Here is a 16,731-nt window from a genome sequence, read left to right on the forward strand (position 1 = left end):
TGTATTTGCGCTATGCTGTAGCATTATAATAATGCGTAGGTATAGATATTTGGAACCAAAATTCAATGAGTATGATCACTGAACCAAATTATCCCAACTAGGCCGCATTTATTGTTATCTCAAGCTAACTACATGACCCGCCCTGAAAATGATGGACAGCATTACTGACCAATAGCATTAGATGTTACCAAAGCGAAGCAGATGGGATTCGAGGGGCACAATTTCAATGCTGATGCTGGCAAAAAGGTTAGTTCCTGCTCTTTGCTGGCCGTTTCCTGTAATCGTACTGTGTTGTGAGACGGAGAAAGCCATGTGTGTCGATGCAAAGGTAAATTTAGCACCCCGAAATTATAACCAAGAGAGTTGGGGCAATGGATGGTATGGTTATTAGCCGGTATTGTGGCTGTAAAACAGAGGTAGTCCATCCGAAACAGCATTGCGGCCTTACCCGTGACTGAACGTACACAGGCTATGGTTATTGTGGCACGTTGCTTTGGTTTGGTCCGGTTTGTTGATGAGAAGATTGAGAGAGTAGCTACGAATGAGTGAATGGTGTACAGTTATCGATAGAGATGCTAGCCATCGATTGATATTGTCTCAAAATCTATGTTTGCTGATGTCTTAAAGGAGGATTTAACACCAATTAGGCAGCCTTATTCAATACAATAGCTAGCTACAAATGCTAGCTAGCGAGTCGTTACAACAAGCGGCGATGGGTTAGAGTAACATTGGAAGAGGGAAGCGTCTGACAATGTCACCATACGGTTTCAATATTGACTTGTTGTTGATGTCCAAACTCAAAAATGTCTATGAAGACTCTGGTTTTTAGTATTCCGTGTCAATACAGATGTATGTTTGATTGAGGAACTATCATTGTCCATTGGTGACATGTACCACTTTTAGTCGGCTTCTTAAAACCATGGTAGTCTGAGGGTGACGGTCGATGAGCCTTGGGGCTACCCGCGGAAACCGCACAGAAAAGTCCATTAGCTAAATTAGGTCCTGGTATTCTGTGTACAACAACGTCCCCTCACCTGTATTCTTTCTGTGTTCTCTCTGTTTCCCCCTCTGCTTCAGGAACGGGACAGCAGCGAATGATCTTGCTGATGGGCATCCACTCAGTAACTGCCCAGTCAGAAGAGAGAAGTAGGTGGTGATAAGGAGGCAAGGTAGAGGGGGAGGAATAGAGGATCCACTGCTTAAGCAGTCTCTCCTCTGTCCCAAACCTTTCTCCACCTCCCTTACAGTCCCAATATCCGTGCAGAAAAGATACTTTGACGAAGCCCCTTTTGGTTTGAAACAAACTATAGGGGACTGACACTAGAATTTGACCATATCTATTTGAGTAAGTAGTTCTTGACTAGAGTGTGCGTTTAAAAGTTTGTCTAGTGTGTGTTTGAGTTGGTCTTTGTCATACTTTGTTAATGCCTTTGGGTGACTTTTTTATCCCTTTCTTCTGTACAGTTTTGTGCTTGAAATAGCACGGGCATTGCCGAACTCACAACACTGCTGAACTCACAACATTGCTGAGTTAGAGACAGTTTTTTCATCCCCCATCCTCTGTGGACGGGGAAAGATGGCGGACCCTATCATGGACCTGTTTGACGACACGCCGCTGTTTAACCTAGACGCCCTGCCTGATGATGCCTTCTCCCAGGGCTCCTCCGATCCCGTGGAGGAAGCTCTCAAGCTGGCTCTGGGCCAGGTGGACCCCTCCTCTGACCCCAGCCTGGACATCTCCACCACCCCAGCCCTCAGTATGCCAGTGGCAGCTCCCCTTACCATCCCAGACCCAGTCCCCACACAGCAGCCTGCCTCTGTGGCCCTTCCTCAGACTGTGTCTGTAGCCACAGCACCAGCCCAACTCGCTCTGGAGACTGTAAATCAGACCACTTACTCTGTAGCCAGTAGCACCAGTGGTGCTACCACCGTCCTGCTGAGTTCCCCCCTCACTGTGTCCAGTTCCTCGGGCACACAGCAGATCACACAGCAGCAGCTCGCCCAGAGCATAGCCCACCAGCTCACCCCTCAGCAGATCGCAGCCATCACCCAGCAGGCCGGAGGCCAGGGAGGACACAAGATCGTCATCCTCAAAGGACCCCAGGGCCAAGCCCAGGTGCTGCAAACAGTCGGAGGGACGCCCGGGTCTCCTGGTGGCAAAGTCACCATCGCCAGGGTACTCTCAGGCACCCCTCTCCGTCCAGGCATGTCCATACTTCCAAGCGGGACGGTCTTGAACCAGGCGGCCCCCGGGCAGACCCAGGTGAAGGTTGGCACGGGCGTGCAGAGGCTGGTCCAGTCCCACAACGGGCCTGTCAAGCAGGTGCTGCTGACCTCCATGCCCCAGACGCAGACGCAGGTCCAGGCTGGTCAGACGATGCAGGTCCAGCTGCCCACACAGGCCCAGCTTGCCCAGGCCCAGACCCAGGTGCAGCTCCAGAACCAGGGGCAGCCCACACAGATCCAGGTGCAGCTGCAGCAAGCCATGCAAGGCCAGCCACAGGTCACCACCTCGGGCACGGTCCGACCTCAAGGTGTCACTCTCACCACCATGCCGCAGCAGGTGAGACTTCCCAGTCGAACCCACTCTTACTGGGATGAAAGCATGTTTGATGTTGTGTAGTGAACTTCAATTCATTGGGACACCATTGGGTCACATGGTTCGCCAGTTTTCTTTCTTTCCATAACCCTGTCTCTCTCTCTCTCTCTCTCTCTCTCTCTCTCTCTCTCTCAGGGTGGCGAGGCAAAGCGCATCACTCTCGTCCTCCAGCAACCATCCCAGGGCGGCACAGGCCAGGCAGGAACCGTCACCATCGGAGCGGGTGCAGGCCAGCAGCGGCAGACGGTGCAGTTGCAGCAGGCTGGGCAGGGCGGTCAGCAGCCTAGGCTGGTGCTGGGCTCTCTTCCAGGGAAGCTGGTCCTCCAGGGAGGTCAGTTGGCTGCCCTCACCCAAGCCAGACAGGCAGGCCAGACCGGGGCACAGCCCAAAGTACTGACCATCCAGCTGCAGGTGCAGCAGCAGCCCAACCAGCAGGGAGGAGCTAAGGTGAGGAGGAGGAGGAGGAGGATGAACCTTGATGCCAAACCAACCCATTTGTCCCATTGCTACACTTGTGCACGTAGGTTTAGTAGGGACAAGTGATAGGTTCATACAGGTGTAAACGTCCTTTGCCTTCAGATCTACAGTGCATAGGGCCTCGGGAAAACGGAATGTGCGTCGTGAACTTGGAGGGTTGAACTTGACATTTGAGGACCTTGTCTTTTGGCCCTGTAGTATCAGCTGGTGTCAGGAACGGGGACCACAGGCAGCCCTCAGGTGGTGCAGATCTCCCAGGGCCAAGGAGGACAGAGACTGGCTGTGCCGCTTAAGCTGCTGCTGCAGCCACAGGTGGGTGAACACCTCCTCTGTCCTGTCCTGACACTCACAATGAAAGTGTTAATGTTTGTTCTACAGGTGGACCGTACGAAGCCCAACACTTCACGCTTCCCTTTAACACCTGTCTCCTCCCACCCCCCAGACCAGCTCCACGTCCACAGCAGGGGGCACCGTCTCTGTGGTGAAGGTCATCAACACCTCCGCCGCCGGCTCGGCCTCCACCACCACCACCATGGCGGCTGGGGGGATCCGCCTAGCCAAGGCCGGCGAGCCCGTGCGCCGCGTGGAGACCCTGTGCAAGCAGGAGAAGGCCAACCGCATAGTCGCCGAGGCCATCGCCAGGGCCAAGGCGCGGGGCGAGAGGAACATCCCACGCGTCCTCAACCAGGACGAGCTGCCCGCCGGACAGACGTCCGCAGACCCGGGGGGGGCCGTGACCCCGCCTGCCGCGGCTAAGAAGAAGGGCGGCGGGGGAGGAGGGAGCAGGAAGAAGAGCCCCGGGTCGGCGGCCTCGGGGGGAAAGGGCGGGGTGGGGGCGGAGAAGAAGGGCAAGGCCAAGGCGGCGGGGGGGGTCGCTGGAGCAGGTGGAGCTGCAGGCGTGGCCGGCGGTGGGGGCAGCAAGAGCAAAAGCAAGGCCAAGACCAAGTGAGTGTGTGTGTGTGGGGGGGGGGGGGGGCAGCCGTTCTGTCAGTGTGGTGGGAAGTAAGTCAGAAACATGTATGTGTTGCTTTCATCCTCTACCTAATCCCATGGGTGTCCTTTTCATCCAAGCTGATTGGATCTCTCATCTGTCTGTCTCCCCCCTCCCCCCGCCCAGCACCATCACTCCAGTGGGGATTAAGAAGAGGAAGAGGAACGCCTCCTCAGACCACTCAGATGGAGAGCTGAGCCCAGCCTCGCCCCGCACCCTGGAGGAGGACTTGCTGCAGGTGACAGCCAGACGGGAACACCCCCCCACACACACACACACACCACAATGCTGCACTTGCCAACACACCACGCAGCTCCTGCGTTTTTATAACTCCTCGGCACGTGTTCCCTCCCGGCCAGAAGAGGCGCTCTAACCGGCAGGTGAAGAGGAAGAAGTACACGGAGGACCTGGACATCAAGATCACGGACGACGAGGACGACGAGGACGTGGACGTGACCACCACGGCGGCGGCGGTGGCGTCCATCAGCGGGGGACCCCAGCTGATGGGCGCGCAGCTGAAACAGGAGCTGGAGCTGGACGGTGACGGGCTGGCCAGCATGCAGTTCTTTGTGGTGAGCGAACAAACCCATCTGAAATGTGTATATTTGTATATAAAACACATTGTTTATCAATATTACGATGTTGCGATGTGACTAGGGGTTTTGTTGTTGTTCTGAGTGTAAATGATTGAAGCATGGGTTATCGCACGCATATTGAAGGTGTTTGTGTTCTACAGGAAAACCCAAGCGAGGAGGATGCTGCAATCGTCGACAAGGTTTTGTCCATGAGACTAATGAAAAAAGAGGTGAGTTAAACACATTCCTGCAGCGTGGATGTTGCTTGTAAGCTTTCTATGACGTACAATAAGTGTACAACCTACACAGAAAATACTAACTTACTGGTTATTTACAGGTGTCTCCCGGCCAGTATGGCAGTGTTGAGGAATTCTTTGTGAAGTATAAGAACTAGTAAGTCCTAATCACCTTCATTCCTATTATTGATGTGCTTATGTTTGTACAGGAATGTACATATAGGAATGTACATTCCTATGTACATTCCTGTACAGGTCAAGTAGTGAATGTTGACTTGCATATGACCTCCTAGCTCGTACCTCCACTGTGAGTGGGCCACCTTGGAGCAGTTGGAGAGGGATAAGAGGATCCACCAGAAGCTGAAGAGGTTCAAGGCCAAACAGGCCCAGATGAGACTCCTCTTCCAGGAGGTGAGGGGACAACAAACACATTATTTACTTGTTGTGTTTCAGCATTCTGCCCCACTGCAAACCATGTGTTGTGACCAAGTACGCACGTTTGTGTTGGGGTGGTTTGGTCTGTGTCTGGGATATGAGACCAAAATAAAGGTTTCATGAATAACCCCGTCCACCCTGCTGTCCCCAGGAAGAGGAGTCGTTCAACCCAGACTATGTGGAGGTGGACCGTATTCTGGACGAGTCGCACAGTGTGGACAAAGACAACGGAGAGGTGAGAGGTCACTCCTCTGAGCTCTGGACGCTCACTTTTCTAACTTGTCTTCCCAGACATGTTAATAAAGTGGCCCAAAAAAACAATAATAAGTGCTTCCTTGATTCTGGTCAGCTAAACTAATCCAATCCCTGCAAACAAACCAAAAGATCCATGTTGATGATTGGCTTTCCTCCCTCAGCCGGTGATCTACTACCTGGTGAAGTGGTGCTCCCTGCCGTACGAGGACGCCACCTGGGAGCTGAAGGAGGACGTCGACGAGGAGAAGGTGGAGGAGTTCAAGAAGATCCAGAACCGCCAGGCTCGCCTGAAGAGAACTGTGAGTTCTTGGGAATGTGTTTATGTATGGGAGTGCATGGTGTGTGTGTGTGTGTTTGGGAGTGAGTGTGAGGGAATTTTATTTTATTTTATTGTAAGCATATGGGTGTAGCAGTGTGTGCTTGGGCTTTCAGTGTTGTGTGTGTGTGTGTCAGAATGAGATGGATGAGCTGTGCCCCTTCACCCTGACCCCTCCTCTCCTCCTCCTCTCAGCCCCGCCCTCAGGCTGCAGCCTGGAAGAAGCTGGAGGAGTCCAGAGAGTACAAGAGTGGCAACATCCTGAGAGAGTACCAGCTGGAGGGAGTCAACTGGCTGCTCTTCAACTGGTACAACAGGTACATACAGCGCACAGCTATCCAGATGATTTACACGGCCAGAAGAATTAGTGTAGACCTCCAGAATCTAAAGTTCAGATCCACACATCCATTCTCTCCCGAACTCACTCTACCTCCAACACAAACCATCTATCTTAACCTTGGCTCTTCCCTCTCCCCCGTCCCCGTCCCCTCTACAGGCAGAACTGTATCCTGGCAGACGAGATGGGCTTGGGGAAGACCATCCAGTCCATCTCCCTGCTGTCGGAGGTGTTTGGGGCGGGCATCCAAGGCCCCTTCCTTGTCATCGCGCCCCTCTCCACCATCACAAACTGGGAGAGGGAGTTCACCACCTGGACCGACATGAACGCCATTGTTTACCACGGCAGCTTGGCCAGCAGACAGATGATCCAGCAGTATGAGATGTACTGCAAGGACGACAAGGTGTGTGTGTGTGTCTGAGTGGGCCTGTGGGTCGCAGTGTCGTGGGCCAGAGTCCTGGGATTGCTTTTGAAACGGATCCCTGTTCATCATCAGCACGCACAGCCTCCCCCTCCCTGCTAAACGCCCCGCTCTCCCTTCTCCCCTCCAGGACCACCTGATCCCGGGAGCGTACAAGTTCGACGCCCTCATCACCACCTTTGAGATGGTGTTGTCGGACTGCCCGGAGCTGAGGGAGATCTCCTGGCGCTGCGTGATCATCGACGAGGCTCACCGCCTCAAGAACCGCAACTGTAAGCTGCTGGACAGCCTGAAGATGCTGGACCTGGTGAGACAAACGGCCTTTATTATGTGGCTCTGTCGGCCTGCATGAGCGTCTAGGAACAATGTCACACGCTCACTCCCCCCCCCCCCCCCCCCACACTCGTTTCTCTCCTCCTCTTTATTGATCGCTCGTCTCTCCCTATAATGCAATCCATTTCATTTTGTTACCGCATCCCCCAACTTATCTCTCTGTCTCCTCCTGCATCCCTCCCTGTTCCTCCTCCCTCTAATGCCTCTTCTTCTTCATCCCTTGCCTCTTTCCTTCCTCGTCTGCTCCCCCCCCCCTCCCTGGTTTCCAGGAGCACAAGGTGCTGTTGACGGGCACGCCCCTTCAGAACACCGTGGAGGAGCTCTTCAGCCTGCTGCACTTCCTGGAGCCCGCCCAGTTCCCCTCCGAGACCGAGTTCCTCCGGGACTTTGGAGACCTCAAAACAGAGGAGCAGGTATGTCCACACACACACACACAGGTACGCGTGCGCTCACACACGAGTGGGGCTCATGCGTGGCTGACTGGTGTTCCTCAGGTCCAGAAGCTCCAGGCCATCCTGAAGCCCATGATGCTGCGCCGCCTCAAGGAGGACGTGGAGAAGAACTTGGCGCCCAAGCAGGAGACCATCATCGAGGTGAGATCCCACCCGCAATCCTTCCAACGAAAAGGTCTTCGCCCTGCGTCGAAACGTGCAGCCGTTAGCCGCTAACTTCCACTAAATCCTTATTCCGTTTGAGGAAAGCGAACTAGCCTTGCCTCAACATTTTTCTACCAGTGCTTACCGTGTGCGTGTGCGTGCGTGTGTGTGTGTGTGCGTGGTGGTCTGTAGGTGGAGCTGACGGACGTGCAGAAGAAGTACTACCGAGCCATCCTGGAGAGGAACTTCAGCTTCCTCAGCGTGGGCGTCAACCAGAACAGCAACGTGCCCAACCTGCTCAACACCATGATGGAGCTCCGCAAGTGCTGTAACCACCCCTACCTCATCTCAGGTGCCTCCCCCCCTGCCCGCTCTCACACTGCACCACCCACAGGCTCAGAAAAGCATGCGGAATCCGGAGAGACTCTGTTTTCATAGTAGTGGGTATTTCATCATAGCAGTGTTTTGACCCAACTTGCCTCCTTTTAACATGCACTGTGTATTCCAAAAGAGAAAGGAGCCCTCTTCTCCCATGAATATTTCCCAGCATTTTAACAGAGACAAGTCTTACATCGTACATCTCTCTGACCCCCCCCCCCCTCACATCCTGTGTGCTATTCCAGGAGCCGAGGAGAAGATAGTGGCCGAGCTGAGGGAGGTGTATGACCCCATGGCGGCTGACTTCCACCTGCAGGCCCTGGTGCGCTCGGCGGGGAAGCTGGTGCTGCTGGACAAGCTGCTGCCCCGCCTGAAGGCCGGCGGACACAAGGTGCTCATCTTCTCTCAGATGGTGCGCTGCCTGGACATCCTGGAGGACTACCTCATCAATAAAAGGTACGCTGTCAGACGCACGCCGTCTCGAGTCTGCCGTTTAGAAGGCGCTGGATGAGCAGAAGCTGTATGCTTACGCGCGTGAATCGGGGTTGTAGTGAAGCTATGCCTGTTTTTTCACATGGGCAAAAGCATCAAACCTGTGCAGAGGCCAGCTGAGTGGTGAAATTATATTTTAATCCTCTGTTTTGGAATCGTCATGAAAATGCGTGTACCAATAACTGTAGCGATGTAGAAAGTCAGTCAGTTGACAAATGTGTTGCTCCACGCAGATACCTCTACGAGCGGATTGACGGTCGAGTCAGGGGTAACCTGCGCCAGGCCGCCATCGACAGATTCAGCAAACCTGACTCGGACCGCTTTGTCTTCCTACTGTGTACCCGCGCTGGAGGCCTGGGCATCAACCTTACGGCAGCTGACACCTGTGTCATCTTTGACTCCGACTGGAACCCCCAGAACGACCTGCAGGTAGAGAGTCGGACTGACATGGGCAGTAGAAAGGGGCAGCTTTTTATTTTATTTTATTTTTTATACACATTGTTTTGGTTTAAACTGAAAATTTAATTTCAATTCCGACTTGTAACCCTGAAGACACCAGTCTTGCTCATCCTAACCCCCCCCCCCCTCCTCCACGTTCAGGCCCAAGCCAGGTGTCACCGCATCGGCCAATCCAAGGCCGTCAAGGTGTACCGCCTGATCACCAGGAACTCCTACGAGAGGGAGATGTTGGACAAGGCCAGCCTGAAGCTGGGGCTGGACCGGGCCGTCCTGCAGAGCATGAGCAGCAACAAGGAGAGCAACGTCAATGGGGTGAGAACCCTTTCTGTTCTGCATCGCACATGGTCTCTGGTCCAGACTGGAGCCTGGGCTGGGCCTGTAGCTGGGGGTATCTGTAATGACTCTTTCCTCCGCTCATCTCCCATGACCCCCCCCCCCCCCCCACACACACACACACCCCAGGTCCAGCAGTTCTCCAAGAAGGAGATCGAGGACCTCCTGAGGAAGGGAGCGTACGCCGCCATCATGGACGAGGACGACGAGGGCAGCCGCTTCTGCGAGGAGGACATCGACCAGATCCTCCAGAGGAGGGCCACCACCATCACCATCGAGAGCGAGGGCAAGGGCTCCACCTTCTCCAAGGCCAGCTTCGTGGCGTCTGAGAACCGGACGGACATCGCCCTGGACGACCCCGAGTTCTGGCAGAAGTGGGCCAAGAAGGCCGACATCGACTACGACTCCATGAACAGAAAGGTAAAGGAGGGCCTCCGGAAGCCTGTGTTGTTTATGTCTGGAGGTGGGCTTTTGGGGGTTCATGAGTTGTCGAAGCAGGTCTGGGAGAGCGTTGTTAAGCTGTGGAACTAGCTGTGCCTGTATGTAGAAATATGTCAAATGTCTTAATTTGACCTCTGGGTGTATCTGTACACCCACAGGTGTATAAAGGTGTATAAAACTGTCAAAGTTTTATGGACAGTTTATTGTGAAAAGTCTTGACCCCCGTTCCCGTCCCTCTGTAGAACACGCTGGTGATCGACACCCCCAGGGTGAGGAAGCAGACCCGCCAGTTCTCCACCCTGAAGGGGGAAGGCGGCGACCTCTCCGACCTGGACAGCGACGAGGAGTACCCGCCCCACAACTCCCGGCAGTCCCGCGCCTCGCGGCGCTCCGAGCGCCACACCGGGGTGGGCTACGGCCGCACGGACTGCTTCCGTGTGGAGAAACACCTCCTCGTGTATGGGTAAGTAGACTCCCCTTTTCACATGACAGAAGTCAGGACGTTACAGTCACGGGGTATATTTGCTGGTTTGGCTAAAACGGTTTCAGTTTCATTTTTCTCTGCATCAATGTTCTCTCTTTTCTCCTACCTCTCCTCTCCTCCAGGTGGGGGCGCTGGCGAGACATCCTTGCCCACGCGCGCTGTAAGCGGCGTCTAGGGGAGCGGGATGTGGAGACCATCTGCAGGGTCATCCTGGTCTTCTGTCTGCTGCACTACCGCGGAGACGAGAACATCAAGAGCTTCATCTGGGAGCTCATCACGCCTCCGGAGAACGGCCGGGAACCTCAGACGCTCCTCAACCACTCGGGTACACACACACACACACACCCATAAACACACATCATACACACACACACACACACACACCCATAAACACACATTCATACACACACACACACACACACACACACCCATAAACACACATATACATACACACACACTGAGTCTCTGTCCTCAGTTATTACTGTGTTGTGAGGAGGAGAGGAGACCACCCACACATGGGAAAGGTAAACGGCCTGTATTTACTAATCAAACAAAGAAGTGCTTTGAGCAGCTGGGCAGCCTGCCGCTGTCCTGGGTGCTGAACTCCTGCTGCGGTCCTGTGCTGAATACGGGGCGCGGTGCTGAGTTCAGTTCCGGCCTTGTCCAGTTACAATATGTACACACACATTCTCTAGGATAAACTGAAACACACTGAATCTGTTAGATTTGTAGTTATTGTCGTCGTAGTTATTAGTTGTGTGGTTGTGAGTAACAGAGGTGTGTGTGTGTGTGTGTGTGTGTCCACACAGGCCTGAGCATCCCTGTGCCCAGAGGCAGGAAAGGCAAGAGGGTGAAGGCCCAGAGCTCCTTCGACGTGCAGAAGGTGGAGTGGATCCGCAAGTACAACCCCGACTCGCTGCTCCTGGACGACAGCTACCGCAAACATCTCAAGCACCAATGCAACAAGTCAGTGCTACCGTCCACCTGTGTGTGTGTGTGTGCATGAGAGAGTGCGTCCAGCTGTGTGTGTGTGTCTGTGCATGAGAGAGTGTGTCCAGCTGTGTGTGTGTGCATGAGAGAGTGCGTACAGCTGTGTGTGTGTGTGTGCATAAGTGTCCAGCTGTGTGTGTGTGTGTGTGCGTGTATGTGCATGAGAGAGTGCGTCCAGCTGTGTGTGTGTGTGTGTCTGCATGAGAGAGTGCGTCCAGCTGTGTGTGAGGTACCATATGAACCCTGTCCCTCTTCCAGGGTGTTGCTGAGGGTGCGCATGCTGTACTACCTCAGACAGGAGGTCATAGGAGACCACTCAGACTCAGTGTTGAGAGGAGCTGATGCCAGGTAAGGACACACACACACACGTTTCCCCCTTCACACATGTATACACTTACACTCACACACGTTACATTGAGTGTGTGTGTGTCTCTTTAGGGATGTTGACATCTGGATGCCTGAGATGGAACAGCAGGAGGTGCCGTCAGGCTGGTGGGACACGGAGGCTGACCGCTCACTCCTAGTGGGAGTCTTCAAGCACGGTGCGTGTGTGTGCGTGCGTGCGTGAAAGAGAGATGGTCAGTTCCCTTCAACACTCTGTACAATATGCTGAGAGTGTTTGTGTGTTTGTTGCCTCTCTGTGACTCCAGGCTATGAGATGTACACGACCATGCGTGCTGACCCGTGCCTCTGTTTCCTGGAGCGCGCTGGTCGCCCTGACGACCGGGCCATCGATGCCGAGCAACACACGGGCGACGCAGAGCTAGGAGATGAGTGAGTAACACCAGTTCATTCTGTGTAACGGACCCATGATCCTGTCTGACTGTCTCGTATCACTGATATGGAAGCCACTCTGATGGCCTCAGGTGTGTTGGCAGCGCTGTCGCCCGCGTTCCGGTTGAAACGGGTTTTGTTTGTGCTGTCTGTTCTGCAGCGGAGACTATGACAAGTATTCTGAAGACCCAGAGTTCAAGCCTGCCGCGAGGCACACCAAAGACCTTTACGAGGAGGTGAGCCACACTAAAGCCCATCCCATCAGCACTCCCGAGCCATGCAGTGCTGTTGAACCGTAATGACGTAGCCATAACGCAGCCAACAGTACTAGACTGAGCCGCGCACAATGTTGACCCCAGCGTCTTCATTGATGCCGTCGAACATTAGCATCAACGAGACATAGATGTACGTACAAACCAAGATATGACTCCGCCCCCCCAGCCTGACTCCATGGCCATGGACGATGAGATCTGCGTGGAGGACAGGGCGGGCCCGGTGGTGCCGGAGGGGCCGTCCTCTGGCCAGAGCACAGCCTGTGAGTGGCCCACCAGCTCGTCGCTCACCGCCAGGCTCCGGCGCCTGATCACGGCCTACCAGCGCAGCTACAGGCGGGAGCAGCTGAAGATGGAGGCGGCAGAGAAGGGCGACCGCAGGCGCAGGAGGTGCGAGCAGGCCAGCAAGCTGAAGGAGATCGCCCGGCAGGAACGCCAGCAGAGGTATCTGCCCAGCAACAGCAAGCATAGGTTAAATTGGCTGATTTATCCTGTGTCTTTCCATACAGAATGTATGTGTGTGTGTGTCTGTGTATATTTGGAATTTTAAAATTTGTATTCAAGGTTCCTCTCTCGCATGGTCTCTCTGTGTATCTCCCCCCCCCCCCCCCACCCCATCATTTTTCGCCAGGTGGACCAGGAGGGAGGAGTGTGACTTCTACCGCGTGGTCTCCACGTTTGGCGTGGAGCGCATCAAGAAGGAGGAGGGCGACCCACAGGGGGAGGAGCCCGACATGGACTGGACCCGCTTCCGCACCTTCGCCCGTCTGGACAAGAAGACCGACGAGAGCCTGTGTCGCTACTTCCGCTGCTTCCTGGCCATGTGCCGCAGGGTCTGCCACCTGCGCCCAGCCCACGGAGAAGGTAGACGCCTCGCCAGCCAGGCAGGCCCATAGACACACCACGTCTTCCACAACCAGTACACAACTCACTCACTTCAGACACTTAGACGCCAGACGAGTTGCGACGGTGACTGTAACTAGAACCGTTGAGCAGTCATGCAGCCCTAATCCCACCCTGTTTCTGTCTCCCCCAGACCCCTCCGAGGTGTCCCAGTCTCTGGCCCCCATCACAGAGGAGCGCGCCTCACGCACCCTCTACCGCATCAGCCTGCTGCGTCGCCTCCGGGAGCGCGTCCTGCCCAACCCCTCCCTGGAGGAGCGCCTCCTGCTGGCCCCGCCCAGCCCCGAGCTGCCCGTGTGGTGGAGCGCGCCCGACCACGACCGCCAGCTCATGCTTGGCGCCGCCCTCCACGGCGTCAGCCGCACCGAGCTCTCCATCTTCTCCGACCCGCAGTTCACCTTCAACCAGGCTCGCCTGGACTACCAGCAGGCCCTGCCCCCGGCCCCACAGCCCACCAGCACGTCCCAGGGAGAGGAGGAGCCAGCCGTGAAGAAGGAGGAGGAGGAGGAGCCTCGACCGCCGGCGGGCGAAACCGCCAGTGCCCCAGAGGTCCAGACCACGCCCCTGACTCACCAGGAGGGCAAGGGCCGGGCGCGGACTGGCTGGGGCTGGAAGAAGAGCAGAGGGAGGGGGCCCAGAGGAAGTGGGAGGAAGAGAGGAGGAGGAGGGGGAGGAGGGCTGTCGGACTCAGATTCCGTTACAGATTCCGGCTCTTCGTCGTCCGATGGCTCGGCCAGCTCTGACGAGAGTGGGGAGAGCGAAACTGAGCGAGAACGAGGTCAGTGAAAGAGAGTGAGGCTGCTGAAATTATGAAATGATAGTTAATACAAAATATGACGGAAAGTCGAAGAACATGGTATTGTAAAAACCCAAACGATACCCAACCGTATTGCTGTATGCTGACCGCGGCGTGTAGCTGAACACACATGAACAGCCTTGACTTGTTTCCTCAGCTGCCAAGGTGTGTGACGGGGATGAGGAGAACAGCATGCTCTCCATGACCCCTTCCCAAGAGGGTGCACCCCTGACTGACCCCCTTCGAGTGGACTGGCCCAAGGTATGCGCCCACACAAACTCGCATGAGAGATGTAGGACCGGGTGTGGGTGGTGGGAGGGCTTTCAGACCACTTCATTGCACTCGGCTTTGGAGTTATGGATGTGTTCATGTCCTGTTCCTCAGGACCGCGTGTTGATCAACCGTCTGGACAGCCTCTGCACGCTGGTTCTGACTGGCCAGTGGCCAGCCGGACGCCGCTACACAGCTGAGAACCAGCTGACCTCCGCCTCTGACGAGCAGGGGGGAGGAGACGAGCTCAGCTACTCCCGGCTCATGCGTAAAGGCCACAGCACACCTGGCGGGGAAGCGACTGATGAGCAGGACTCTGAGTTCACCGTCAAACTCCTCAAGGTGAGGCACGGGGGAGGACATCAGGAAAGGAAAAGGAGAGCTTTTTGGCAGTGGTGAAATGTCATGGATAAACATCCCCCCCCCCCTTGTCTCTGTCTTAGGAGGAGGGGTTGAAGCTGACGTTTTCCAAGCAGGCTTTGATGCCCAACGGGGCGGGGGGAGAGAGCAGTGGACGTAGGAAACGGAGGGACCAAGAGGTGTGTGTGTGTATGTGTGTGTGGGGTCACAAAGTCAAAGTACACATTCACATTCAGAAGCGATAATCACTTTCCATGCAGAGGGAAGCACATCTGCTCATACTCTGAAGATGTCTAGGAGAGCCGTAACATTCTCCTGGGACAGCGAGCACACACCGCGTTGTAAATCCCATCCGCTCCGATATTAACATCACACCACTTCTGTGTCTCTACCCTAGTTGTCGGACCCAGACGGGGTGGTTCAAAGTGCGGAGAGGGCACCCCGGCGCAGGGGCCCACCCAACTGGCTGAAGGAGAACCCAGACTACGAGGTGGAGGGAGACATGCTGGAGGTAGACACACCTACACATAGTACCACCATTTACCCCCGTGACCTGTAAAGCAGTGTCATTCGTGTTTACTTAGATCCCTATGATTTCCTCCCGTCTCCCCCCAGCTGCTTGTCAACAGGAATAAGAGGAGGAGGAGGAGGAAGAGGACCGAGAAGGCACTGACGGGGAGCGAGAAGGTGAAGATCATCGATATGAAGACAGGAAAGAAGGTAAGACTTTGGATTATCAGGGGGTGCTGAAATGCCCAGATGTTGTCAGTGTTGGTGCTGTTGCTCTGCTCTTATGTTGCCATAAGGTTGAGTTCTTCTCTCGGTCAGGTGGGAGCAGCCTTCGGACCTCTGCTGCAGGACCTGAGGGAGTTTCTAGAGGAGAACCCAGACTATGCGGTAGCACCAGACTGGGCGGAGACTGTTCGAAGCTCTGTGAGTACTTGCATCTACTGCTTCTCTTGTATTGTGTGGATTTATCACCGGACTAAACTTCCTCCTGCCTCTCTGTCTAGGGCTTCCTCCCTGAGAGCCTCTTCCACCGGCTCCTGACTGACGAGTCTGACATCCCCAAGCGAGGTCGGCGCCGTCACCACCACCACGCCCCCCAGCCCACCCCGCTGGAGGACCCCCTGCTGGTGGGAGGCGAGGAAGAAGATGAAGAGGAGGAGACCCTAGTTTCCGATGGGGCCTACATGATGGACGATGAAGACCTGGAGGATGGGAGCAACCTGACCGGACCCCACCACTTCCTGCCCCCTGACTTCGACGTCAAGATGGAGGGAGGTGACAGTTTGTCACAGGGCGGATATGAGAGTTCAGACAGGGAGGCCCTATTGGACGACGTCATCATGGCGCAGAAGGACGAATCAGACTCTTCCTCTTCCAGCTCAGAGGATTGACCAAGCACATCTTGTCTGACATAGCCCTTTCCAATTGAAATCATGTTATTTTCCTCATTCGTGTCATTATTCCTTTTTATTTTTATCATTATCTGTATCAAATAATGGACGGACGTGGTTTTTTTGTTCCCTCTTTTTACTTATTTGTTTCATGTAGGTTTTTTGGGGGGGGAAAGTAGGTTTGCGCCCATCAACTTCCATTCCTTTCATTCATGATACTCCCCTTCTGTCTCTGACCAGCCCTTATTCACGCTCAGTCCCCTCAGGGGCCTCATCCAGAGCCTCCCTTTCACCTTTTACTCACCTCTGCCAACCTCCTTGGCCTCTTCCTCAGCCTCAAGTGTAAGGGAGAGCCATGCTGTACAGAAACCCTTTTGTTACCCAAGAAACTCCAAGCTGGCCCTCCAGTATTCCAAGGAACTGGATGAGTGGACACATGTACTGAGCTCCCATGATGCCTGAGTCTGATTTAATAGGCCATTTCTGTGCCCAGTTGAGTCAGTGAACTAGAGGAGTCCAATGTTCGGATGTACATTTCTTTCTTGAGTGGGAGGGAGAGGGGATGGGATGTATTAGTTACTGATCCAGTGATAGGAAGATGGGTGTATTGTACAATGGTAGAACCGATCAGTTGTGTGCTATGGTGCAAAATGACCGCATTGAGTTATAATTCTTGTTTTATGACCTGACTGTATCTGTGATATGAATAACAGCAATCTACAGTGAACTACAGCTTCTGGTCTTTGTTGTACTTGTCTGATATTACTGTTGTTGAATATATTTTTTATTTGGGTGTATGAATTAAGCA

General features: G+C 54.5%; 1 protein-coding gene across 3 annotated transcripts; it reads left to right on the forward strand.

The window, feature by feature from the left end:
* Window positions 1–267: 267 nt before the first annotated feature.
* chd8 (chromodomain helicase DNA binding protein 8) lies at window positions 268–16,650 on the forward strand. Of its 3 annotated transcripts, none has more exons than XM_067252493.1 (40): window positions 268–328; window positions 1,078–1,345; window positions 1,465–2,563; window positions 2,735–3,046; window positions 3,275–3,388; window positions 3,519–4,021; window positions 4,194–4,305; window positions 4,427–4,639; window positions 4,804–4,872; window positions 4,980–5,035; window positions 5,172–5,289; window positions 5,465–5,548; window positions 5,730–5,867; window positions 6,080–6,201; window positions 6,381–6,624; window positions 6,773–6,949; window positions 7,245–7,388; window positions 7,470–7,568; window positions 7,764–7,923; window positions 8,195–8,405; window positions 8,675–8,870; window positions 9,042–9,212; window positions 9,363–9,653; window positions 9,917–10,137; window positions 10,281–10,483; window positions 10,968–11,124; window positions 11,407–11,496; window positions 11,587–11,690; window positions 11,799–11,922; window positions 12,083–12,158; window positions 12,364–12,638; window positions 12,826–13,058; window positions 13,231–13,875; window positions 14,051–14,154; window positions 14,278–14,505; window positions 14,607–14,702; window positions 14,921–15,034; window positions 15,139–15,243; window positions 15,352–15,456; window positions 15,537–16,650. In XM_067252493.1, exons 3-40 carry the CDS (start codon window positions 1,577–1,579, stop codon window positions 15,921–15,923), a joined length of 7,788 nt encoding a protein of 2,595 aa, XP_067108594.1. In that variant the 5' UTR covers window positions 268–328; window positions 1,078–1,345; window positions 1,465–1,576; the 3' UTR covers window positions 15,924–16,650. The 3 variants fall into 3 exon arrangements, with proteins under 3 accessions (XP_067108594.1, XP_067108596.1, XP_067108595.1); XM_067252495.1 differs by having other exon boundaries at window positions 4,430–4,639; XM_067252494.1 differs by having other exon boundaries at window positions 269–328; window positions 1,078–1,146.
* Window positions 16,651–16,731: the final 81 nt, after the last annotated feature.

This window comes from Osmerus mordax, chromosome 16, assembly GCF_038355195.1.
Source record: "Osmerus mordax isolate fOsmMor3 chromosome 16, fOsmMor3.pri, whole genome shotgun sequence".
Lineage (NCBI taxonomy): Eukaryota > Metazoa > Chordata > Actinopteri > Osmeriformes > Osmeridae > Osmerus > Osmerus mordax.

Excerpts from the sequence above, each read along its gene's own strand:
- chd8 (XM_067252493.1), top strand. The coding sequence starts at position 1,577 with ATGGCGGACCCTATCATGGACCTGTTTGACGACACGCCGCTGTTTAAC. Across the intron at positions 8,871-9,041 it reads ACCCCCAGAACGACCTGCAG|GCCCAAGCCAGGTGTCACCG; the intron begins GTAGAGAGTCGG and ends CTCCACGTTCAG. Across the intron at positions 11,497-11,586 it reads TTGAGAGGAGCTGATGCCAG|GGATGTTGACATCTGGATGC; the intron begins GTAAGGACACAC and ends GTGTCTCTTTAG.